We start from the raw sequence: 25,313 nt of genomic DNA, 5'->3' as shown, positions 1-25,313 counted from the left end.
AGATTCCACTTGGAAAATTGAAGAGGTGATACGAGCATCATACCCTAATCTCTTTCTTGGTAAGTTCATTTTCGAGGACGAAATTTTTTGTAGTTGGAGATAATGTAACAACACTTTTTTTAAAAAGCAGAAAGCATTTTTCCCCCCACCCCACACGATCACTTTCTTCTTCTTTCTTCCAAATCACTTTCTCTCTCTACCAACTTCTCTCCTCTCCCTTCTCTCTTAATTTCTCACTTCATACCTCATCTATTTTAGAATCTGATCATACCACGTTGTAGCTGGCGAGTTAAGGAACATTTCTATCCGATCAGATTTTTAAACAGAGCCCGTATATCTTGAAGTTTATCCAGACTGTGGGGAATAGAATTCTAAAAGTTGCTTGGAAAGCAAGCAATTGAAGTAAGGGAAACTAAATTTAATTTTTAATAGCACCTTAGGATAGAAGATTTGAATGCGGAAGGGATGTGGTCCCAATATTCAATGCAGGGATGTTGTGTGTTTATATATTGGGTTGTTTGTTTGTATATTATTTAAATTTGTAAAAATATTATATTTTGATGATTTAGTATTAAAGTGTTATTTTTGTATGTCAAATAGACTTTTGAATATTGTGGATCACTTTTTGAATGATATTGTATGACAGAATGGTATGGAATTGAATTCATACATTTGGGATAATGTATGGACTGATGTTTGTTGTGTATTAAGTATTGATGCCTATGTGGTAACATAGATTTTCGAGGTTCACTGATGATCTAAGTCACATAGACTAAGATATCAGGTGGTGAGAAGCTGATGGGGGAGTTCATGCACACCGTGACATATGAGATGCACGGCTTGGGTTGTATTGAACTTACCCTGATCCTTTCTATTGGATTCGCTGGTAATCTTTAGATCAGGTGTTAGTCTCTGGTAGGACTTACTTAATACGGGTCTTCCGGAAGACGTTGTTTGTTGAGTATTCTGGATGTGTAGATCCATGTGAGATCTATGTGATTGTTTTATTGTTGAGATTTATAGAAAATTGAATAATTTGAGAAATTGATCATGTAATTTGGTTTTCTCTTTGGATTTAAATGTGTATATTATAAAATTCTATTTTCACTAGCTTACCCTTGCTTTTCTTGTTGTGTTTGAACTGCGATGACTGTACTATGTACACGAGCAGATGACCATACAGGTGTAGGAGAGGCTTAGAGGTTTCAGAGTTTTATTTTGAGTTGTGGATATGTAAATATTTGTATTTCTATAAATCCTAATCATGTATTAGGAATGTTTTGAAAAACTCCAAGTTTATATAGAAACTGGTAGAACTTTTATTGTAATAGTTATATGTAAATTATGGGGTGTTACAACTATATCTAATATTTTTTTAGTCCTTGAAGTGTTATAGGTTTTGTATTTAGTTCTCGAAAATATTTTTATATTTTTTTATCTTTAAACCTTTCTTTATCATAACTATCAATGTATTTTTATGATGTATCATAGCATTATGGGATGGACCAAATGCAAAATAAAAAGGTTTTAAAGATGAAAAGTGATATAAGCTTGAATTTTTGAGGTTGTTGCGATTAAACATCTTAGAAGCCAAATTCTATTACCATCGGTTGAAAATTAGAGTCAAGAAGACTTAATGATTAAAAGAGTATTCATATTTTATCTAAAAGGAGACAAATGGATAATTATGAGTAAGTTTATGTGTTTGGGTTAATCAAAAGTGTTATTGTAAGAATATTTATAATCATTTTGAATATTAAAACTCTTTACAAATAGTAAAAATAACTCAACATAACCTAATTGGAGTATAAAAGGAGAAAGTATTATATACAAGAAATATTGTAATCTAATTTTAAACTATTTAACTATACTCTTAAAATATTTAATTGAATCCTTTCAAATTTTCTAATCCTACCTATGAAACTAATATTTTATTTAATTTTATACTTTCATTTAATTAATATAATAATTGAAAAAATGTTATCTACCAATATCAAAATAATAAAATAAATATTGTGAATAGTATATTGATTAAAATGAATAATGTAATGTAAAAATCTAAATAATAATAAAAATAATTATTATTATCTACCATTATAAATATCTTACACAATAAAAAGTAAAAGTAAAAAGTTATCTTATACATAGCAAAATTTATTTATAAGTGAAAGAAGAGAATATAAATACATTTATATTATTGTTAAGAAGTAAACTTTAAACTTAACTTAATTCCATAAAACTAGCTCATAAAACTAGCTCATAAGGTAAGGTTTGTACCCATTTATATACCATGAAATGTCTTCATCTCTTGTCAACGTGTGATCACGATTATAAAAAATATCTTATATATAAAAGAAAATTTTAATAAATAATTTAAAATAAAAGAAATATTAAAAGCTAGAAGCTAGCATTTTTTTATAAAAAAAACAGAATCTAAAAAATATATGGCTCAATAATTTTAAATTACTTTTTTTTTTATCTTTCTAAGTATATTTTTTTATTTTTAACTTCTTGTCCACTTTAGTTTAAACTAATCTCATACTATAACTTAAATCATTTATTATAAATCTAAAATAAAATTTACATTAAAATATTTATTTATTATGAAATTTAATTATAATATAATATGTAATTAAAATATATAAGAGGTAAATATTTTTCTTTAAAACATAAAAAAGATAAACAATTATTTAAAAAATAGAAGACTGTGAGTGTCATTTTATTAATAAATAAACAATATAGAATGTTTATTTAACACTTAAAATGATGTAAATATAATGTAATTTTAGGAAAATTTTATTTTAAATAAAAATCTAAAACAAAAAAGTTGAAAATCTTCCTTTAATTTCTTATTCTCAAATAAGAAAGTATTTGAACTATACAAGTTTTTCTTTTTCTTTTTCTTAAGCGTAGCAACACAGGCTCACACTATCCTCTCTGCTCACGAGTGCAGACACACACTAGTTGGTTCTAGAAGGGTCCATTATCATCAGATAAAACCCCTATCTATCTATTTAGGGTTTTATTATCTTCATCATTTCATCTTTCAACGCTCCTTCTTCTCCACCCAAACCTCTCTTCTTCGCCTCTGCTAAGGTAGTTAATTCCACTCTCTTCACACAGTCACTCTTCTTTGCTCTCATAAAAGCTCAACACTTGTTTGTGTTTTCACTCATAAATTTGTTTTTTTTGCGCAGTGTAAGTAAGTTCCAATCAATGGCCAGCGCTCAGCTCACAGCAATAGCGTCATCAGTCTCCACGACTTCGTTTGAAAGGCTTCGGCCTTCAGCATTTCAGATGGGCCGTGTGAGGATTGGGAATCTCCCCCAAAGGTCCTTCCGGGGTTTGGTTGTCAAAGCCGCCACTGTTGTTGCCCCTAAGGTATTTTCTTCTAACTCTTACTTTTCTATATAAATAAGATGAATTATTTATAGGTGTTGTTTTTAGTGTGCTGATTTTCTAATGGTGAGTCAACCGAGAGTGTTAGAGTAAGTTTTTAAATTCTTAAGTATGAGTGTAGAATTAATGAAGATGGGTGAGAGATTATTAGTGTATGTCTGGATAAATTTATCCATCAACGTCCGGAAAGGAGAAAAACAATGGAAGCTAGAAATAAAAAGGAACTTTTCTAAAAGTTAATGTTAGTTTATTTATAAAATAATATGTATTATTAAGAGAAACTAATTTGACAAAAACGTATTTAATTATTATATTCATTTTCTTCTTACATATTACTTGTGTAAAAGTTTATTTAAACATGTTCTCAGAAGGATTTGCTATAGTGTATTGCTTACAATATTTATTTAATTAATTTTAGCAAAATAATTTAATTATAACCACACTTTTAGTGTTTTTTCTTGGATTTCATTTTATTCTGGATTATCTTTGTAATTTAGTTATGGAACCAAACTGCCATGTGTAGGTTATGTAATTGTTGATTTTGAAGTACAGGGCATATTTCAATAATTTTGTTTTATTGAATGAATAGTATGTGGTTTGATAATCCAATGCTTCATGTAACTGTTGGTTCACTGTCCAGTACACTGCAATTAAGCCTCTGGGTGACAGAGTACTGGTAAAAGTTAAGGAAGCGGAAGAGAAAACTGTAGGTGGGATTTTGCTTCCCTCAACTGCTCAAACGAAGCCTCAAGGGGGTGAGGTGGTTGCTGTTGGTGAAGGAAAGGCAGTTGGGAAGACAAAAGTGGATGTTAGTGTGAAGGTAATGGTGCTGCTATGTTGGAGGTCTTTAAACCTTCTGTGGTCTGTGTTTAATTTTCTGGGGAAGGATTGGGCTTGGCTTGGCTCTAATTGATGCTTTCATGTGATGTGTTGTCTTTGTACAGTCTGGTGCGCAAGTTGTGTATTCCAAATATGCCGGTACTGAGGTAGAATTCGATGGCACAAAGCATCTTATTTTGAAGGATGATGACATTGTTGGTATACTTGAAACTGATGACATCAAGGATCTTAAACCCTTGAATGATAGAGTCCTCATAAAGGTATTTCCTGTGCTTATTCCAGTCTTTGGATCTTTACGTGAAGAGTGATATTAGATCATTTGGCAACTGTGTTCTTAATCATATAATATAATTCTCTTGATGTATTTAGGTTCTGCTCAGATGGTAAGGTTTGTTAATCTTATCCATTCAAGGGCAGCATCTAAAGGCACTGTGGTCCCTTGTTCATCTGTATCCAATATATATCCGAACTGCTATCCATCTAGGAAGCATCCAAACCTTTAAATAAAAAGTTATGAAACATCTAATATAGCCATCAATTTTCTAAATTATGATAGGGTTTCGTTGTGATGCTTGACATAGTGGAAAACGTGATTGATGCAGCATTACGGTTGCTATGTGGATAGGATCCCAATTCAAAACCATGATAGCCAAATGAAACATTGAAGTATGTATGGGATAGAAATGTAGGAGTTATGGTTTCTTGTGCCAGAAATCGTAGTTGTCTTTATGACTGATGCTCAAGAAGGGACAGATTAATTTTAGTCCCACTTGTAGGCAATAGGTAGCAATTTATTTTGGCATTGTCTGTTCAGTTATTATTATTATTATTATTATTATTATTATTATTATTGTTGTTGTTGTTGTTGTTTTAGTAAGTTTGTAGAAGTATCTTTTTAATTTGGATTTTCAGAATAGCAGTTATATTGGTTGTATTTTTTATGAATTAGTATATCTAAACATGTAGCCTGCATCCAACCTCCTCACATCTCACATGATGTCTAATATATTTGAAGTATTGAATTGCTGCATCAAATGCATGTCAAATATAAGTAGCATGTGATTGATTAGATATTGAGTGCAGATTGCTGAAGCCGAGGAAAAAACTGCTGGTGGTTTGTTGCTTACTGAGGCAACCAAGGAGAAGCCTTCTATTGGAACAGTACGTACTCTTATAATCCTAACACAGTCTTCTGTCTGAAAACATATTGTATCCATGTTGCTGCTTAAGAGTGAATTAAAAATGTTGTTTTGTGGATTAAAAAATAGAAAAAGTGAAGGATGTTTTTGTAATACTTGGTATGTTACAGGTGATAGCAGTTGGTCCAGGGCAATTGGACGATGAAGGCAACAGAAAGCCATTATCCGTGAGTCCGGGGAACACAGTTTTGTATTCCAAATATGCTGGAAATGACTTCAAGGGCAAAGATGGCGAATATATTGCCTTGAGGGTCTCAGATGTCATGGCTGTCCTCTCCTAGAAACAATATCTTTGCCTTTTGTAACTTCAAAATTTTTCGTGTCCATCTCGAGGAAAGTGGATTTTTTTTAATTGTTGTAATAACGATTGAAAAATATAGTTTATTGCAATCTGTTCCTTAAACAATATGCGTTATCATTGGATTTTAAACCATCTTCTGCAATACCGGATTTATCACTTAAAAGGATTAATTAAAATGGACTAATTTGCAGTTTAAGAGATTATTTAGTGAACATTATAACAAAAAAGGTGATGTTAAATAACATTTTAAGTTGTTAAAATTTCTATTTCAACTGTATTAGTTTTAGTAACTAACATACCCTTGCAAAAATTGAGCCAGTAATAGTTATTACATTTCGCTCAAATCATGAAAATAATGCTGCAGAGAAGGAAAATACTAAATTTCCACTAGTTACTAAAATGAACCACTTCACCCCACTCAGTTTCGGCCAACAGGGGTTAAGACAAAATAATCTACATAACCAAAACTCTACTCTTAAAAAAGGAAGCTTACCTTGTGAGCTAGGACTAAACCATGAACATCTATATATAATTACCCTTTTTCTTGGTAACTCTACAATTGTCTGCATTTACCAACCTTAGGTGATATAAATTTGTTTACTTCTCATAAACGTGATCAATGTTGTTACTTGAATCTTGATGATCTCTCTCAAACAATAATATTGATGAGGTGTAGCTAGAAAAGACACTCATAAACTTAGAATATGCTCCTTATTATATGATGGGGAATTTTAGATCAGTTATATGCTACATGGAAAGTTTACAGAGCAGCCCTACACACTTGTATTGATGTGAAAAAGATGAATAAACTTACAAAATAATAGGGTTGATGAAAAATGTATAATATTATTATTATCAATTAGGACAAACAAAATTTATTTATTTTAAAGGTCCCTTTTCAACTAAAATATCTTTTCTTGGGTTGTCTAATTATCCCAAATTCTAAAATCATAAATGGAAATAGTTTTTCTTGATCAATATAATTTTTTTTTCATTATTTGTTATATTTGGAAAATCATTAGGTTCATTAAACTATTAACTTTATCATTCTAAACCCCGATTAATGATTTTTGTTATTCAAATTTTTATTTGGTGAATCTAAATTTTCATTTTAAAGGCTACATTTTAAAAAACAAAATATAGCCCCTCGTAATTTGGTTAACTCTTCCTCTGACTTTCTCTTTTTTTATTCTTTTGTTTCCATATAAATAAGTTTTAGACAACATCTTATAAAGTAGAAGTTGAAGTTATATAATTTATCACACGCTTGATAGTTCAAAAAGCTAACTTCTATCACTCTAAACATGCTAACAATAATTTGATTAAAAAAATAGTCACAAAAATAAACTTATTTTTTATGAACAATAAAAGAAAATTACATTTAATCATGCATTTTTATATAAAAAAAATTATAAAGAGTAAAAACAAACAATTTCCCCAAAGTTTTCTTCCCAGCATGAGGTGTACAACAAATAGGTTCTTTGAGATCATTCATCAATAATAAAGAGATACACAACATTCAATTTCATCAATAATAAAAATGGTTTAACTTATTAAACCTGTGATTTAAGTGCTTTTCTTATTTAACATTCATGTATTGACAATTAACATGCTAGGAAATTAGATAATCGACAACGAGAGTGACAAATACTAATGATATTGGGTTTTAGGAGATTAATTTGATTTGAGAAAGAAAAGACTGAAGTTTCTGAAGAGAGGAGAAAGAAAGAAAAAAATGGATTTTGTTATGTTCATATGATTATAAATAAATCATTGTGTCTGCCTATAACACAATTCCTGGAAATCCACACAAGCTAAAGCACATTAATCCCAAAAGTGCAAATAAGTGAAGAATTGAGTTTTCTTGAGCATAATACTCTTCATAATTTCCACCATGAAAACAACTTAGGCACTTGTACAAAAGCTAGCACTGACGAATTGGCATGAATTGATTCTCCCTATCATCACTTTGGTTACCTTACTTCTTCATCTAACTTTAAGGACCACAAGATTTACAGAACTGTAAGTAAAACACTTTTATATAAGAACAATACAATCATATATATTATACACCAGCTGACCTATATGGCTGTACCTTGCCAAAAGATAAAAAAATCCTAAGCTTGTTCTAGCAGCCACAAGAAAAGCAGATCTCAAACAAGATAGAATCTGCATCTTTCTGGCAAAGGAATCTGGTCTTTGGTACATCCAGGGATCTAAACTTATCTCTCACCATTAAAAACATTCATTGACATTGAACCGGATGCCTCTATGTATCAACCTGCTCTACACTACCCCATCACTGCATCTCCTGCAATGAATTTATATCCTTTCCACTGGTGATATGTAGAAGCACCAACATGAAATTTTAAGGGTTAAGTTAGTCTTCCATGTCTCAAAATATACAAGCTGATGAATGCTCCAAAATGTCAATACTAGACATCCTTATCGATTAAACGAGGCTGCAGAGTTATCATCATACTGTCCCCTCCATGCATTTCCATTATCTGTCCCACTACAAGCTTGATTGGGGACTGGAACATGGCCTAAATCTCCATCCAAGCTCATTTGCTGTACCTCAGCAGATGACAATATCTTTATGCTCTGGACACAGCTTACAAATTCTCTGCAAGGAATTGCAACTTGAAGACTAAGAAAATAAATCTGAATGGATCAAATATCAGGACTATAAACAACTAGGAATTGACTACTTACTCCCAAGGGTCATCACCAACAAGAAGAATGTCATTTTCATGATCTACGTAGACTAGTTTCCACTCTGTCCTTTGAGGATCTTCTAGCTGCCCTTCAATCCCAAACATCCTAGCCAAATCATTTCGGAGTTCATCATATCCCTTGTAACGGGTGACATCAATACATCTTCCAACAGAGCCACATTTTTGAACCTTCAAAATATGTGAAACAGTATCAAGCATTTGAATTTAAAACACAAGTATGGAGGCTAAAAGCCTGAGTTGATTTTTTGATAACACTGCTGAATAGGAGTGACAGTTATGATATAAGTGTAACCAACCCCCTCTTAATATAATTTTCTAGTCCAACTATGAGCTGAAGATACCCACTTAATGCCCAAATAATCTCAAAGGACAATACGGGTTAACAAGTACTACAAAGTGCAGCTTACAATTTTATTGATCAGTCAGTGCAGTTTACATACAAAACTCTAATTCCAAACAAGCACATTCAGATTTATATAATGATAAGGCCATTGGACATGATTGAATTGGACAGAAAAACATTAGGAAAATTCATATGCAGTGTTAGGATGGGGCCATGGAGGAAAGATCGTGACTGTATTGGTGTCATGCTAACAATATTACCTTAAGCTCAGTGGGTAAGAAACCGAGAGCGTTCATCTAGGATCAAGAGTTGAACTAAGAATTTTAGACAATATCAATAAAAATATATAGGAAATGTATCTGATCATGAACAATTCACATATGAGCAACTAAAATATAAATAACAAAATGACGTTTGACTTGTACTATTTAAAAATTGCATGACATCCCAATTTCTGTGTTTCATTAAACATTAAGATACGTATGTGTTCGGCAAATATAACAGGTGTACAAATTTTTCAATAAGGAAAGGACGAACCTTAGTATATGTCCTCATTCTTTGAGTCTGACTAGCCCACAAGCCATTATTCAAAACCCCAGGATCATTGATGGCAATATCACTGGAGCATCCAGGCTTAAAAGGCATGTCTGGCACCCCAAATGGCTGCGAAGTAATGGCAGCAGTGGACAGTTCAGTTTCAATGTCTCTTGGAGCACCACCATAATTGGACAGCAAGTTTTGAAGATCTTTTTGAGAATCATACCCTCTTGAGAGCAAAGTATCAGGTGTTAATCCATCAAGATTAGAGGCAAATGGAAGATTATTTCTTGGGTGTGATTGGACATCACCGTCCATGCAGAAACTGGGAAGTGGGAAGTTCTGATGGATATTATTAGGATCAATAGAGTAAGATGTTCCAGAAGAAGCTTCCATCTGATCAGCAATTGTCCCCTTGCACTTCAGCTGGTCAGGTCCTCTTACACTGGGTAATTCGTGTTTGATCTGCATCTCAGACTTTCTATGAAGCTCCTGTATCAAATGATTGGTAGGTTCAACTACCGAAGGTCCTCCTAATGTGGTTGGTACCTGTTGATTTCTTTTAATCAGATTTGAAGGAGATATCTGGCAGTTATTCGTAGATGGTGAAGTTGAGCATGATGGGGCATCTCCATCTGTAAGAGTTGAAGGAGCTCTAGTATTAGTTAATGATTTCTGTGTATTATGGGATTGGTTCACAGGAAGCTGCTGTGTTTGCATCAGAGACGAAGAAGAGTAGTTGTTGCCATTGAAAAGCTTCTCCATTGAGAAAGCATTGTTGCCAAGCTGTTGAGCCTGATGACACTGTGATAGAGGCAGCTGCGGTAATTGCTGGTTTTGTTGATGAGTATTTTGTTGCTGTAGAAGCTGAGACTGCAAAAGTGGGCTAGAAGTGGAAAGGAGTTGTTGTTGTTGTTGCTGTTGTTGTTGTTGCTGCTGTTGTTGTTGCTGCTGCAATTTCTGGAGCAACTGCAACTGTGGTTGTTGCTCTGAGCTGTTTTGCTGTGACATTTGTGTCATTTGTGGTTGCTGTGGTGCCCTCTGTGACAAGCTTTGTTGCAATAACTGCAATGGAGATGATTGCAACTGTGTCTGCTGCTGCTGCCTCTGTAAGAGACTAGCTTGCTGGTCTATTTGTTGTTGAAACTGAGAGTCTTGCGGTAAGGATGTCATCAACAATGTATTCTTGTTGGGTGATTGAAAACTTTGTTGGGGTGGGATATTTCCTGAGAGTAATTGCTGTTGCTGAAGCTGGGAGTATGTCACTGGTTGCTGCACACACTGATTTGGAATCTGGTTGGAAGAAACTGCCCCATTATTCATGATGGTCTGTTGACATGACTGCTGCTGCTGCTGTTGTGGCTGTTGTGCTCTCTGTTGGGACATTTGGGGCTGTTGTTGCTGTGGTTGTGACAGGTTTTGCAGTACAGGAAGCTGTTGTTGCCTCTGTTGCTGCTGTTGGAGCGGGTTTAAGGGTGTTGGCATCAATGACTGCAGCTTCTGTTGTTGCTGCTGTGGAGGCCATGATGTTGGGGGTTGTTGCAATTGGTTGACTTGGTTTGGTAAGTTAGGTTTGTTAAATTGTAGATTTGGTGAAGAGAGGACAGGAGCTTGAAAGTTCAATAATTTGGATGGATCATCAGTGGGAAGGTTACCATGCAGTGCATTGGATGAAAGCATGGATGGCGGCATAAATCCAGATTGGACACCGGAGAACTGATTATTCTGCTGCATGCTCATCCATTGCACCAAACTCAAACCTGGGAAGATTGAACTTGAGGCATCCTTCATCCCAAGGTCATCTCCAAGCCAGGGCATAGCTCTCTTGAAAGCATTTTCTATATCAGAATCATCATCTGCAAAATAAAAAAACAAGTAAATATAACCTGTTACAATCAATCTATAGACAACAAGCTATTAGATGTGAGATTTTCTGAATGTTACTCTTCAATAAAGCTATTAGATGTGAGATTATACTTTCGTCATAGAAGCAACTTGATTTCATTTAATAATGAGTAAATGACTGATTAAGAACAGTGGATTCTAAGAACAGTAAACTGGAATTAACAACTAGTGACGTGAATTATTATTAACTTTTATCACATCTACATTCAAATTCATCATTTTTATCACAATTTGCCAGAATTGATATTTCTCACACCTGACATTTGTATTGAAGTGAAAATATATATTAGATTCTTTGTTTTACAAGAAAAAACAATCTAAGAAACTTTTTGCTAGGCAACAAATTAGATAATCAATGGAAGCAATGAGAAATTTCTGAATAAAATTTAAACCTGGCATTCCTGGCTGCTTAGGGAACTTTGGCCTAAAAAATGGAGGTGGACAAATGTAGAAAGGAGTCACTACTGGTTCAATATCCCAAATTGAAACTCTGCTTGGGCGCTCACCAGCCGTTGATTCATCCCATCCAACCTGTCAAAATTCAAAACATGAATCCCTCCCAAAAAAGCTACAGTAGAGGTTCAGTATTGACTACATTACAAAGTTATGCACACGCTCATGTACATGTAGATTATAGGACACTAAATGCATGTTTTAGATCAATTTTAATTTGTTTCCTAGTTCAGCTATACAAATAAGAAATCTCGTTAGATAATACCTGAAGATTGCGCCATTGTGAATTCTTCCATCTGACAGGATCCAAGTCACTGATCCCAGTGATTGTACCCATATGTCTGCGTACCCCTGACTCCTCGGTCTCAAACATCATTCTGAATCTCATTCCAAGGGAAACTTGATTGTAGAGGGCTTTATTATACTTGGCCAATGGAATTACAAATTCAGAGGGGCTGGCCCTGTAAAATTGGCAGATGTCTATAAGAGGCTGTCACAAATATTCCATGGATGCATTCCATCTAATCAAATAATAGTAAATATATGCCAAATACATACAGCACCTTGGATTATAAAATATAGTAAATGGACTGTTATTTGAAGCAGCATGAGCTGCAGCGGCAAGAATGCCAATGTGCATGCTGTCACTGGATATTACTGATGAAGATAGTGCTGGTTGCTGTCTGTTAGCTCTCTTTATTCCTAAAAGAAGTTGTTGTTTTTCATCCCTGAATATAACCAAAAATAATTGACTCAGCAACAGGTTGAAAGTTATTCCAAAAATTCAAAATAAAAAAAATGTATGCATTACCTGATAAAGAGAACTGAATCTCCAGCAAACAGCCTTTTTGTGCTAACAAAGACACTCCAACCGGTAGTCAATAGATGCCTCTTTGGTTGTCCTGTAACCGATGTTCTAGAACTTTAGCATTCAACCATGTAAATCATCAAATTATACTCAAGTTCTGTGTTCATAATTTGGTAAAACTTATTATACAATTCCAATGTTGATAATCCTATAATTCTTCAGGGATAAGTTTAGTTTAAGCCAAATGATTTTGAATCTTTGTGTTTTAGATAACAATGAATCCTGTTGGGGAATCAATGAGGCATTAACAACACAAGTAGAAAGAATGATAGTATAACAAAGGATGAAGACAATGAAGGAGGGTAAGAGTTGCTATACCGCGATAAATATGTCTAAATGTCCATGTACTGTCATGCAAATCTTTGGCAACAATCTCCTGAGCTGGAGGTTGCATTGAAAAATCCTACCAAACACGTTTCTAATCAGTATAAAAAGATCCCATGAAAACTCCAACCAGGGTAAATGAAAATATTAAATACACACCAGAAGGGGGAATATTTTCTCAGCTGCTCTACGGGGCACAGAAAATCCACCATGAGTGCTTGTGTCACTAGCTGTAAGAGTTTTGCAAAAGAACTCGGTAGGTTGTTGGTTTTGTTTGAGACCCATGTCAGATGCCAATATTGCTTCCTTGTCATACTGTAGAACAGTTACATCAAACACAGTCTTAGATAAGTTCCATAAAATTGGTCAGGATGGATATTCATGGAATAGTGAGAAATAGATCTCAGATACAGATCAATAAATTAGCTGATTGAACAGCTGACCTACTTTAGTAACAGGTTGAAGGGTCATCTGCGCATAGACCTCATCAGTTTCAGGATCAGCCTGATCCAAAACAGAAAGAATTATCAATATATGTATTATGCAATATTCACGAAAAAAAATCAGAGAGGGCCATCATATCAAATGATTCAGAAATTGTAATGATGTTGCTTCAAGCCATCAACCCAGGTTGGTCTATAACTAATATATGGATGAGGTAGCAAATGATATGCACCATTTTAAGCAAATGAAGAAACAAAAACATAGCTTGCAAAGTCTTCAACACCAAGATTTGGTAGAGGACAATTGACATAATTTATAAAAGGATATGTCATGCACAAATGTCACTCTTTTTCTTCAAAATGAACATTAGTTTATCCTAAATCCCTGGTGACTATCCATGATCCAAAATTGTGAAAGAAGGTGAATAATTAGTACATGCCCCTTCAAGGAAAATAAATTTCAGTAGAGATGTAAAGCATCTAGTCTTCTAATTTCATTTTTTTAAAATATCTTCAAAACTTGTCACTATTGAAATACTGGCATGTCAATTGCCACAACAGGAAAGTGCACCTACGTGAAGAGCAACATTGTGAAGCATGCAAATCAACTTGGATGGAAGGTTAGGGTAACTGGGAACGAAGTCAGCCTCCTTTTGCATGGATGCTGCAACCTAAAAGTCATAAGTAGTCAAAAGCAGCTCCATCAGAAACCACAATGAAGAAATATCATGATCTTAGAATTATGGCATAAGAAACATACTTGCTCACTGTGTCCTTGAGGAAAGTAAACCACAAGACTTCCAACAGGAGGTAAGGAAACCAGTGGTCCAGCACAAGCATGCCATAACTCTGAATTGATGGTCTTCCTTTCCCCTGTAGCAAGCACAGACATTTTTTTCACAATTATTCCATAATTAAGGAAACGCAACAAAAAAATGCAGATTTCCCACAATTTTAAAATTCATTTACACAGGATTAATATCAAGCACATTCGAATTTGGCGCTTAGAACCATGAAAGTTTGTCCTTAGGTCAGAAAAGAATAAAAGGTGACAAAAAATGAGGGGTGAAATGCAACAAAATAAAGATAGATTAATATGCCAAGGTATCACTTTTATTTAGGCCACACGGAAAAAGGAAGCATCTCACGGAGAAGAGGGCTAACAAAGCAGTTCCAGAAAATTAACCAAAAGATCACCTTTAAACTCAGATGAATAATACCAACTTCCTTCTGTATGATATACTCATATTTATTATTCGATCTACGATGGTATTATGTTGATTCAACAATATAAAAGCACCTTTTTTCTTGAAAGTAATCATCCCCAGAGTCCCCAAGCAATGTTAGTGTTTGATGAAACAGGAAAACACAACCAGACACTCACAGAGGGGGACAGAGAAGATAATGAGGCTGCAGGTAAAGCTTGAGAAAAAGTACCTTCGCTGGAATTAGGCAAGTAGCCATTTGGAGGAGCCTTCATTACCACCACCTGTTAAAGTGATGACCCCAAACAAGTTCAACACTCTTCTTCCTGAAACAAGATTTAACCTTGTTCGCCAAGTCTTCCACAATAACAACAATTCTAACTCCAACTCATAGTCCAAGAAAAGCAGCAAAACTTCCCCAGAAACAAACAAGAAGATGCGGAACCCCCAGCGATACCTACCACAAACTTCTCCAATAACATCGAGCAGAATCAACAAAAAGCTCACCCTTTTTTTCCCAGAAATGCCTCTAATTGTTGCCTCCAACCCCACAAGTTTCAAATTCAAAAACTAGCAGAACCTCAGCACAGAATCAACAAAAAGCACACCCTTTTTTCCCAGAAATGCCTCTAATTGTTGCCTTCAACCCCACAAGTTTCAAATTCAAAAACTAGCAGAACCTCAGCAAAAAGCCTCCTTTTTCCGCAATTCCCTCCACCAACATCCAAGGACTCAATGGAATTCTGCTACAGCCAGAACCAACACCTCAAAACCCAAAAACAAGAACCTTGCAGCCGAAACCAAATGAAGCTGAGGGTGTCCAAGAAGCCAAAACCTGTAAAGCACAACACAACAACCATTTCAACAGTGACACCAACCAATTAAACAAAACTAACAAAAAGGCCCTCAAACACTGATCCCCATACAAAAACAAGCCAAAATGAATCACCTTCTAGACACCACACTCATCAGCAGCCTCAACAACCCAAGAAGAATTAACCAAAATGGAGGGGGAGGAAATGGGAACTACACTTCGTGTGGATTAAGGTAACAAGGTGATGTCTGAAGGACCAAAGTTGAGAAAACTGACTTGTCGCCGAGAAATCAGAGGGGCTGAACAAAAGGAAGACAGCTTTTCTTTTGGTGCTTTATGTGAACAAGCCGACATGAAATATAGACTAAAGCAATCAATCACAGACAGGCATGGTTAAAAGAACTCATTAAAGAAGTAGGGTATTATTGATAAAAATATATATAAAATTAAATAAAATCAAACAAGATTAGCCTTGCTTAATTACATGAATGATCATGTTTTAGACAATATTCCTTCCCGTGGTTAAAATTTGGGCCCCAAACCAACCTCACATTCCACTCAAATTTTGCATTAGGGTGCTGCTTTTCCTATGCAATAGCCACACATTAACACTTCACATCTTTTCATTCTTCTAATTCAACATATATATGGAGAACTAGGTAATTTAAGACACATCTTAAATTCAAAACACTGTTAATGCTACATCATTGCACAAAGAAAAAATAAAAGTAATTGAATATAGTCTTAGATTCAAATCTTATCGTCACATCACTTTAAATTTGAAAAAAATGAGTACTTGATGAACACAGTATATTAAGAGTTTGAAATTTATGCTATTTACTTATCATGTTATAAAAAATTGTACTTGAATCATAGTACAAAATGTATTTTAACTAGATTCATTTAATTAACATCACAGGTTTTGTTAAATGAATTCAATTACTCTCCTCCAAAATCTTGCAAAGATAATTTATTATGTATGAGAAATATTTACGTTCGAGTCTTTGAAATTATTGTAAACCTAAAATACTAGCTAAGTTGGAATATTTTGCAGTGTGTTATTCCTTTCAAGTTAGAGATGAGTTGCCATTAAAGTAAGATTGGAAATTTAGTTTGGTGAAAAACATGTTATTTATTACCATTAATAATGATAGACCACTTATTTATTAAGTAAATGTAACATAAGTAATTTTTATTTCAAAATGTTTTAACTTAATTTGTGGGTCATATTACTTTAAAAAATATTTAACATTTTTACTAACAATACTTAAAATTCATATTTTATTTAATTAATATTTTATTTTTTTGATAATAAAAATATATATTTTTTATAATCCAAAGATCACAGTGGAGAACTCTTTTCTTTCTTTTCTAGAACAACTTAACTTATGAAAGCAAATTTTTTGACAATTTTTTCATTGTTGAGAATTTGTAGATTTTAGAAGCACTAGAAACACATAAATTTGTACCAATCTTTTATCTATCTGTTTATTTATTTATCTTTAATTTTATATACATTATCTTGGCCTCCTAAAAATTAAATATTAGGGACGAAAAGACCTAATTTTTATGATTGAAATAATATTTTCTCATTTTACCTCTCAGATTTTTCAATGATACTTTATTAATCTTTAATGATCGTGTGTCTTTGATGTAATATATAAAAGTAAAATGATAAAATAAAAAAAAAACTATTTTCTATTTAATCAAACTATTAAAAAAATCTCCTGTTTCTTACATGTTGCTCTTCACCAAGTAATTTATTATCTAATTTTATTTTTCAATTTATTTATCCTCCCTTTTAATTTTATATTTCTCTCTCGAAAATCAAACAAGATGTTAATTTTTTTTGGATTATAAAAAATAAAAATATAAAATAAAAGAGAAATAGAATGAAAATCATGATTATATATATATATACATATATATATATATATACATATACATATAAGTAGTAACAAATGGAATTACACAAATTCTCTTATTATTTAGATGAGTTGAAAAGACAAAAAATATCAGATCACACTAAAATATTTTAATAATTATGATTTTTATTTTTAAATATTGTATTATAAAAATATTTTAATTACTTCTATTTTTAAACCACAAATGCACTTTCCATAAAAAATCATGATTACAAAAACCACCTTAGAAAATGTAATAATAGAAAGAAGGATATTTCACAGCTTCTATCATTTTCAATTATTCTCCAACTTTCTAAATCTCTTCCTCCAATTACTCAGAATAAACACACTGTAAATGTAAATGTAGATTATGTACTAAAATTTCATGTAATTTCAATTTCACCAATATTATTAGTAGACTCCAAATTGTGTGTGTGGAATTTCTATAGAGTAGTTTTGTTTACATTCACTAGCTTTCATTGTACATTTACTAACTTATACTAAGCATTTCTATATTTGACTTTTAACATGGAAGGATTCAATATACTTTTGTTAAAGAATATTAAAAAACTTATATCCATTAAAAATATTATTAAATTATAATGTATAAATAATTTATATATTACTTTATAAATTGATTTTACAAAATTAAATTTGATTTTATAAATAAAAATATTTATTAAATATTAAAAAGTATAAATTATATTTAAACTAACCTCATTAAATCAGTTATCTCATCAAATTTATATGATGAGATTGGTAAGTATAAATGATTTAATATCGATATTAAAACAAGTAACAAAATAAATTTTATTAAAGTTAATTTAAAAATATGAATTTGAAGTAAAATTCAATTTTACAAAAGGACATTGAAATGGGATACATGAATTTACCCTTTTCTTGTAGGAATGTTTATGCATTTTCTTCATTGATCAATTAATTAAGGTAAAGTTTTTTTTTTTTTATTGTGTTTGGTAGTGTAGCCATCCACTTTATGTTTAAAAAAATGTGGGTGATAAAACTTGTTATTGTTATCTTTATAGTGGTTTATTTTTGTTGTTAATGATGAATTGCTCTTTTTTGGGGATTCTTTGTGGATGCTTGGACCCACAAGAGCAGAAAAGCCATTTATGAAACATGACATCAATGATTCTCTTGGCCCAAACACATCTAAACTTTGAATATCATAATCATATGTTAAGGAAATACTTGTTGTAACAACAATACTTAATTTCTTTCATCTTTTTTTAATTTTCTCCATGCAAAAGAATATTAGTTACTCACATCTTAAAAGAAGGAACCAAAAACTAAAGCCTCAACTTTTGTTCGTGTCATAATAATTGTTTTTTATTCTTGATCCATAAAAAAAGTGTGGAAAGAAAAAGAAAGGAGAATTTTATACACACGCTAGGACACACCCACTAGCCGCAAAAGCAGGAAAACTTCACATGTCAAAGGTTTTGGTTCCTTCTTAAGACATCATTATACCTTAATTAACCTTAAACATTCAAATAAGTGCTTTTATTAACAAAATTAGTGCTAATGGGGGAAGTTTTTCTGTCTGTAACAAAATTAGTGCTTACCCTAGTTGACCTTTTATTCATGACTATAATATGATTTCATTTTGAAAGAAAAAAAAAACCCTAACTATAGAACTTTATTAAATTAATAGTTCACCTTAATTTTGAAAAGGGTTTAAAATTTATTCTCCTAAGCATATATATGTAAAATCAGAATAATGTATTAGTTCTTATTTCAATTCCTTTTTTTTCTGTGTTTTCTCTTTTGTCTACTTATAGAAACTTCATGATAATAAAGTAACTATCTTTCATCTTTTTATTTTTTATATACCTTTCGTCGCCCCTAAGGTTTATGCTTTTCTATTTATCTAAAGAAATTGAAGTTATTTTTAAAGTTTAATCTATAATGCACAAGTCAAAAGACCTTTCAAGTAACTAGTAAGTTTCTTGTCCATTTCCATACTACATTTATTATCATACTTTAAGTTACTGTGAAAATCAAGTATAATGTAACAATGCATTTTATAAAATGAATTTATTATGTTATCTAACTTAGTTAATATAATTATTTTTTATTTTTTATTTTTAAATTAGTAAATATTTAATAATTTTTTATAATTCTTTTCCGTAATATGTAATTAAATACCATTAATTATTTAATTTTATTTAAAAAATTAAATATGAATTACTTAGAAATTGGGTGATCTAGTCTCAAGCTCAAGCTAGTAATTTTCTCTCTCTCTCTTTCTCCTCTTTCTTCTTTTTCTTTTCAAATTTCCTTATTCTTTATTTTTTAAACCATGTTTTCACTTTTCCACAAACATATCTTACAACCTTGTTCTTTATTTTATTTTTATGTATAGACTAAATAGGATTGCCGATAAAAAAATTAAATAAGAGTACAAAATAATCCAGTATTGTTCCTTTTGAGTTTGAGTTTGCAATTCAAAATTGTGATTAAGTAGCTTTACATTAGAGTTGCATATTATTGTCAATATAACTATATCATTGAGAATCTATTATGATACTTTTATAATTTTAGTTTTTCTAAAAATGAGTCGAAAAGAGAAAAAAACACATATATTTAAAGTATTTATGGGAGAAAAAAGATACGAAAAAAAAAATAAAGAGTTAATTGAGTATGTTAATATAAAATTAATAATAGTGAATTCATTGATTAAAAATTTATTATCCAAAATATTCTGAACCTATCAAAAGAAATTATAGTTAAAAAAACTTTCATAAGAATAATATATATATGGTATTTGACTTGTGATTTTGAGATGCAATCACATTTGTTTGTTAGATTTTTCATGATAGCAAACAATAAATGTAAAGACGAAAGAGAATGAAGACAAAACCATAAGAGAATGAAGAATCGAGCATAAAAAAATTATTATTATCCACTTACAAGAAAAAAGTAAGTGGTTTTGTATTTATATACAATGAAATCGAAACGATATAATGACAAGAATAATAAAAAACAAACTCATCATTAAAATATATTCCACGTATTAATAATTTGCTATATGATCTAATGTTCTGTAAATGTACGAGAATGAAGAACTGAGCATTAAAAAAATATTATTATCCACTTGCAAGAAAAAGATAAGGGGTTATATATTTATATACAATGAAATCGAAACGATATAATGACAAGAATAATAAAAACAAACTCATCATTAAAATAGATTTCACATACTAATAATTCGCTATACGATCTAATGTTCTGTAAACGTATCAGACATTCTGAGGTTTGTGTAAATACATCAAGCAAATAGTAAAGATAAAGAGTTGAACGACTAGGTTAGACAGTCTAAAAGAAAAATCTTCTACCTCAATACGGTGACTAGATGATCTAACAAGAAACCGTTTACATACAATAACACAATAGACAACAGTAGATTGTCAATAGACGGTCTAGAAAATGACAGTTTAAACCAACAAATAATATACAAATTCTCTCTATATATATACATGACTTGAATTGGTAAATACTTTACATTTAAGTCTTATATAAATAGTAAAATATTGAAGAATTATATTGTTACATCTTACCAAATTAGAGGATTATATTGAATATTATAAGCATTTGGAGAAAAAAAAAACTTTATATTTACAAAACATTAATATTGTTTTAAAAATAAGACACAAACATAAAATGAAGCTATTATAATTTTTCAAAATAGTATTTAATTGTCAAAAGAAAGAGTTTAACTTCAATGTTACATTGACATAATCAAAATGAACTCAAATTTGTGAGTTAATTAGTTCACTACAAGTTTATGTTTGGTTGAGTTGAGAAAAATTATAATTTTTTTAAATGTGGGTAAAATCGAACTTAACTTATGGATTCGATTCAAATTAAAGATAAGTTTACCCATAACTCACCAACAACAATTTTTATAATTTTTATTTTTATTATTTATTACTTTTAATTATATTAGTTGACACTTTATTTTTTTAAGACGGATTTTCAATAGTATTTGAATAGTTTGAATGCTTAATTAATTAATTTATTTGCCTAATAATGTAAATTAGTACTGATATAAATCAACACTTTAGTTTTTACTTACTAAAATCTATATTTATAATATCACTTTCTACTTGTAGCTAATGTTTAGGAAAATAGGTGAATAGTTGTATTGCTATAAATAAATGATATATGCGTTAAGTCAATCCACTTTAATTATAATGCAATAAATATACGAAAAAAGTTGAAAGAACAATATCTTTAACAAATCAAACTACCAACAAATTTTCTTTTATCAACAAAATATATTTATCAAGTTTTTAGCTACTAGCTATTTTATATTATAAATTAGTCTTTATTTTTTTACTAATTTAAAATTTAAAATATTATAACTAAAATCTTAATAACTAATTTAAATATTAATTTAAAAATTATTTTATTTTTTTATTAATAATAAAAACCATTTTAAATATAATAACATTTTAGTGTATAATATAATATCTAATTTAATCAAATAGTAATTAAGTATTTTAGTCTCTAAAATTAATTGTTATTTAATAATTTTGATAAGTATAAATTGTATAAATTATTCTCATGATAATTATTGGATAGTATCAAGGAGTATACTATATACTGGAGTTTGATTAATTGTATACATATCAAACTATCCACTGAAATATGTTGTCTTTCTTAATGGTGTCTCTTTGTCAGTCCCACCAATTAAATTTTGGCAAATCTATTAATGAACTTAGGTTTCTGGTCTATTAATTATTATCATGTAAACATATCTTATCCCATGCATTACACATTATCTTTTTTCTTTGGGTCTTCATTCACTGAACTACACTACAAAATCCACTTGCACATTCCATTACCATGATTCTGATAGTAGCAGCAAATGCAACTGTGCTACAAAAGAGAGGGAACAAAAGGGTTGTAGGCTTGTAGAAGGTCGCACATGAGAGTTGTTACCATATAGTATTAATTTTTTGGTTTCAATTATATCTTGGTATAATCAACATAGAAGATGATTGATCTCTTAATCATATTAATAGAAAGTAGAATTTATTTTATTAGTTTTACATCTTAGGAAATAGTTTAGTGTATTTGGTTTACTGGATTAGTACAATTGACACTACAAAGAAAATCATTAAATAAAAATTAATTTAAAGATAAAAAATAATTAGTTGTTATAGTGATTAAATTAGAAATAATTTTAATGACTAAAAAATTTATTAACTAAATTAATTTTTATTATTGATAAATAGTTTCTAAATTAGTATCTAATTAGCTATTAAGATTTTAACTACCAATTATTTAGATTCTAAATTTAGCAGCAAAAACCTTGGTAGCTAATTAGATACCAATTTAGAGACGATTTATCAATAATAGAAACTAATTTGGAAATCAATAATTATTTATCAATAATGATCTCTAATTTGGTCACTATAGCAACTAATTATTTTCTGTATCTAAAATTAGTTTCTATTTAATGACCGTAGTGTACATTACAAGAAAATCATGAAATAGAAACCAATTTTTAGAGACCAAAATAATTAGTTGTAATAGTAACTAAATTAGAGACCATTTTAGAAACTAAAAAGAAAATTGGTTTCTAAATTAGTTTATATTATTGTTAAAAATAGTTTCTAAATTGGTATCTAATTAGCAACCAAAGTTTTAACTACCAATTATTTAGTTTCTAAATTTGGTTTCTAAAACCTTAGTTGCTAATTAGATACCAATTTACAAACTATTTAACAATGATAGAAACTAATTTAGAAACCAAAATTATTTTTAGTTTCTAGAATGGTCTCTAATTTAGTTACTATTACAACTAATTATTTTGGTATCTAAAAATTGGTTTCTATTTCATGATTTTCTTGTAGTGGTGGATGTTAATGTTAGTGTAAGTATAATCTGATTTTCAGTTATGATTGTTTGATTATAAGTATTTATTATTATTTTTATATTATATAAATAGAGTATTTAATACTATAATGAATAATAATTTTTATTAATAAAATATTTTTCTTTTCTTTTTTTAAATAAAAGCTTTCATGTTAGACATTACTATGCAACTTAAGATCTCAGTTAGGCTGACACTTCAAGTAACAACAATTATTTGTCATCACATGAAAAAAGTATTATTAAAAAAAGAAAAAAAGAAAGAAAATACAAATTGCGGGGACTAGACCAAAGCTCATATGTTAACAAAAACGATACATAGGTAGACTATACCTATTCGTAAAGAACTCTAAGAACAAACAATATAGAAGTCTATTATACCGATGAAAAGATTCTCTATGAATAAATCTTAAATTAGCCAACTTATCAGCACATGCATTCCCTTCACGAAAAATATGAGTAACCCTAAACCTAATTTTCCCACAGTAATTAAAACAAACATTTCATTGATTACGAAACATCCAAAGAACATTTGTTGTAGTAGTAAACACAACATAAATCAAAGCAGAATCACATTCCAGCCAGACATTAGTAAGCCCCATCTTTGAGCTTCCTCCATAGTATATATAACCCCATAAAACTCAGCAACCATAGCAATCTGAACTTCAAGAAACACAGAAAAAGCTCCAATATATTCCTCCATACTCCCACGAAAAATACCTCCACAAGTAGCAAGACCATGATATCTCCTAACAGCCCCATCAATGTTAATTTTAACCCAACCTGTTGAAGGAAACTCCCATCAACCAGGAAGAGGACGTAGAACTTTACCAGTACGAGTTTTAATACCAAAAAACTTGAGCACATTGAAATCGAACATATCATTCTTCATTGAAGCTTTAGACGAATTACCCACTAGACAAGTTAAGTCTTTAATAACCAAAATAAACTTAGAAACCTCAATCTTATCCTGAAAACGAGCATAATTCTTCATACGCCCTACATCCAAATAGAAAAAGTTATCACATCTAGCTTAAAGGAAAAGACTTTTGGAAGGCAATATATGAAGACCAAATAAATTTATCCCAATCACAGACAACTTTTGAATCCAAAAAAGAAGTCCTAACTGATTTAAGAGTGAGACGACCAAACTCATATAGAATCCAATTAGGAATACCTTGTTTCGCTCTAACCATGATATAATAGTTGATAAAAAGATGGAATTTAAATTTTATAAGGAAAGGAGTTTGAATCTTGCAATAATGAATAGTTTATAATTTTATATTTAATTTTTTGTCACATAAAAGTAATTCATAATTTATATTAAAACTAAAGTTATTCTAAATAATTTTTTACTTTTCAAATTAAAAACATGGATTCCTAAAGCTTAAACATCAAATTATTACTGCTAAGTGATTTTAAGTTTTATACTAACATATTTATAGTTGAAATTGAAATTATTTCATGCTTATTTTTTTTTTCTGTATTTGAAAAAATAAAATAAGGTGAAAACAAAAGAAGCATCTAGTGAGCCAAAGGATATAGCAGAGTAAGCCAGCTATCTAGCTAGGAGTTGCAGGGAATCTTAACTGACACACGGTTGAAAACTGTTTAAAGAAACAAGTTAAAAATAAATTTGTTTAAATTAAGAAGTAAATAAGTAAAATAAAATATTTATTATTAATTAAAAAAAATAGCTATTATTTCAATTATACTAAAGGAGTATAAATATTAATAACAAAAGTTATTTAACGTAAAATTATTATGTAATATTTATCTTACATAATTAATTATGCAATTTTTTGCACAGATATTTTTGTGTGAAAAACTTTATACTGATAAGTTGTTTTAACTTTTCTCTGTTTATTCTGCAAAGTTTTCACGCTTGGAAATAAATAAATGAATATAAATAATCTTTCAAGTTTTTTTTTAGCACATGAAATTTTTGGTTAATAGTTGTAGACTATTTATTGGATGTGAAAAAAATAAACGAAATGAATAAAATATGTTTGACCAAATCAAATAACTTAAATAAAGCTATTCACTTTTATTGATTTTTTTTAAATGTATCTTGTAAAGGAGAAGATTCATTTATACTATCAAGATCTTCCAAAATGAAATAATTTAATAACATATAGT

At 30.5% G+C, this 25,313-nt stretch overlaps 2 protein-coding genes across 2 annotated transcripts; one reads left to right on the top strand and one right to left on the bottom strand.

The window, feature by feature from the left end:
- The first annotated feature begins 2,905 nt into the window (after positions 1 to 2,905).
- LOC137821370 (20 kDa chaperonin, chloroplastic-like) lies at positions 2,906 to 5,844 on the top strand. The gene is made up of 6 exons (XM_068625925.1): positions 2,906 to 3,096; positions 3,198 to 3,381; positions 4,040 to 4,219; positions 4,344 to 4,499; positions 5,323 to 5,400; positions 5,549 to 5,844. The coding sequence occupies exons 2-6, from the start codon at positions 3,217 to 3,219 to the stop codon at positions 5,717 to 5,719; spliced, it is 750 nt and encodes a 249-aa protein (XP_068482026.1). The 5' UTR covers positions 2,906 to 3,096; positions 3,198 to 3,216; the 3' UTR covers positions 5,720 to 5,844.
- A 1,906-nt stretch (positions 5,845 to 7,750) lies between these two features.
- On the bottom strand, positions 7,751 to 15,986 carry LOC137821369 (auxin response factor 19-like). The gene is made up of 14 exons (XM_068625924.1): positions 15,505 to 15,986; positions 14,788 to 15,390; positions 14,111 to 14,223; positions 13,926 to 14,021; positions 13,355 to 13,411; positions 13,067 to 13,222; positions 12,902 to 12,986; positions 12,527 to 12,617; positions 12,279 to 12,443; positions 11,981 to 12,176; positions 11,655 to 11,793; positions 9,358 to 11,213; positions 8,455 to 8,645; positions 7,751 to 8,365 (listed from the first exon to the last, which is right to left on the bottom strand). Exons 2-14 carry the CDS (start codon positions 14,828 to 14,830, stop codon positions 8,185 to 8,187), a joined length of 3,369 nt encoding a protein of 1,122 aa, XP_068482025.1. The 5' UTR covers positions 14,831 to 15,390; positions 15,505 to 15,986; the 3' UTR covers positions 7,751 to 8,184.
- Between the last annotated feature and the right edge of the window lie 9,327 nt (positions 15,987 to 25,313).

The sequence above is a fragment of the Phaseolus vulgaris genome, chromosome 9 (assembly GCF_000499845.2).
Source record: "Phaseolus vulgaris cultivar G19833 chromosome 9, P. vulgaris v2.0, whole genome shotgun sequence".
Classification (NCBI taxonomy): Eukaryota; Viridiplantae; Streptophyta; class Magnoliopsida; order Fabales; family Fabaceae; genus Phaseolus; species Phaseolus vulgaris.
Note: the sequence above shows the minus strand (reverse complement) of the source record. Positions and strands in the feature narration are given on the sequence as shown.

Excerpts from the sequence above, each read along its gene's own strand:
- LOC137821370 (XM_068625925.1), top strand. The coding sequence starts at position 3,217 with ATGGCCAGCGCTCAGCTCACAGCAATAGCGTCATCAGTCTCCACGACT. Across the intron at positions 3,382-4,039 it reads CCACTGTTGTTGCCCCTAAG|TACACTGCAATTAAGCCTCT; the intron begins GTATTTTCTTCT and ends TTCACTGTCCAG. Across the intron at positions 5,401-5,548 it reads AGAAGCCTTCTATTGGAACA|GTGATAGCAGTTGGTCCAGG; the intron begins GTACGTACTCTT and ends GGTATGTTACAG.
- LOC137821369 (XM_068625924.1), bottom strand. The coding sequence starts at position 14,830 with ATGAAGGCTCCTCCAAATGGCTACTTGCCTAATTCCAGCGAAG. Across the intron at positions 13,223-13,354 it reads CCCTTCAACCTGTTACTAAA|TATGACAAGGAAGCAATATT; the intron begins GTAGGTCAGCTG and ends ACTGTTCTACAG. Across the intron at positions 12,444-12,526 it reads GATTCAGTTCTCTTTATCAG|GGATGAAAAACAACAACTTC; the intron begins GTAATGCATACA and ends GGTTATATTCAG.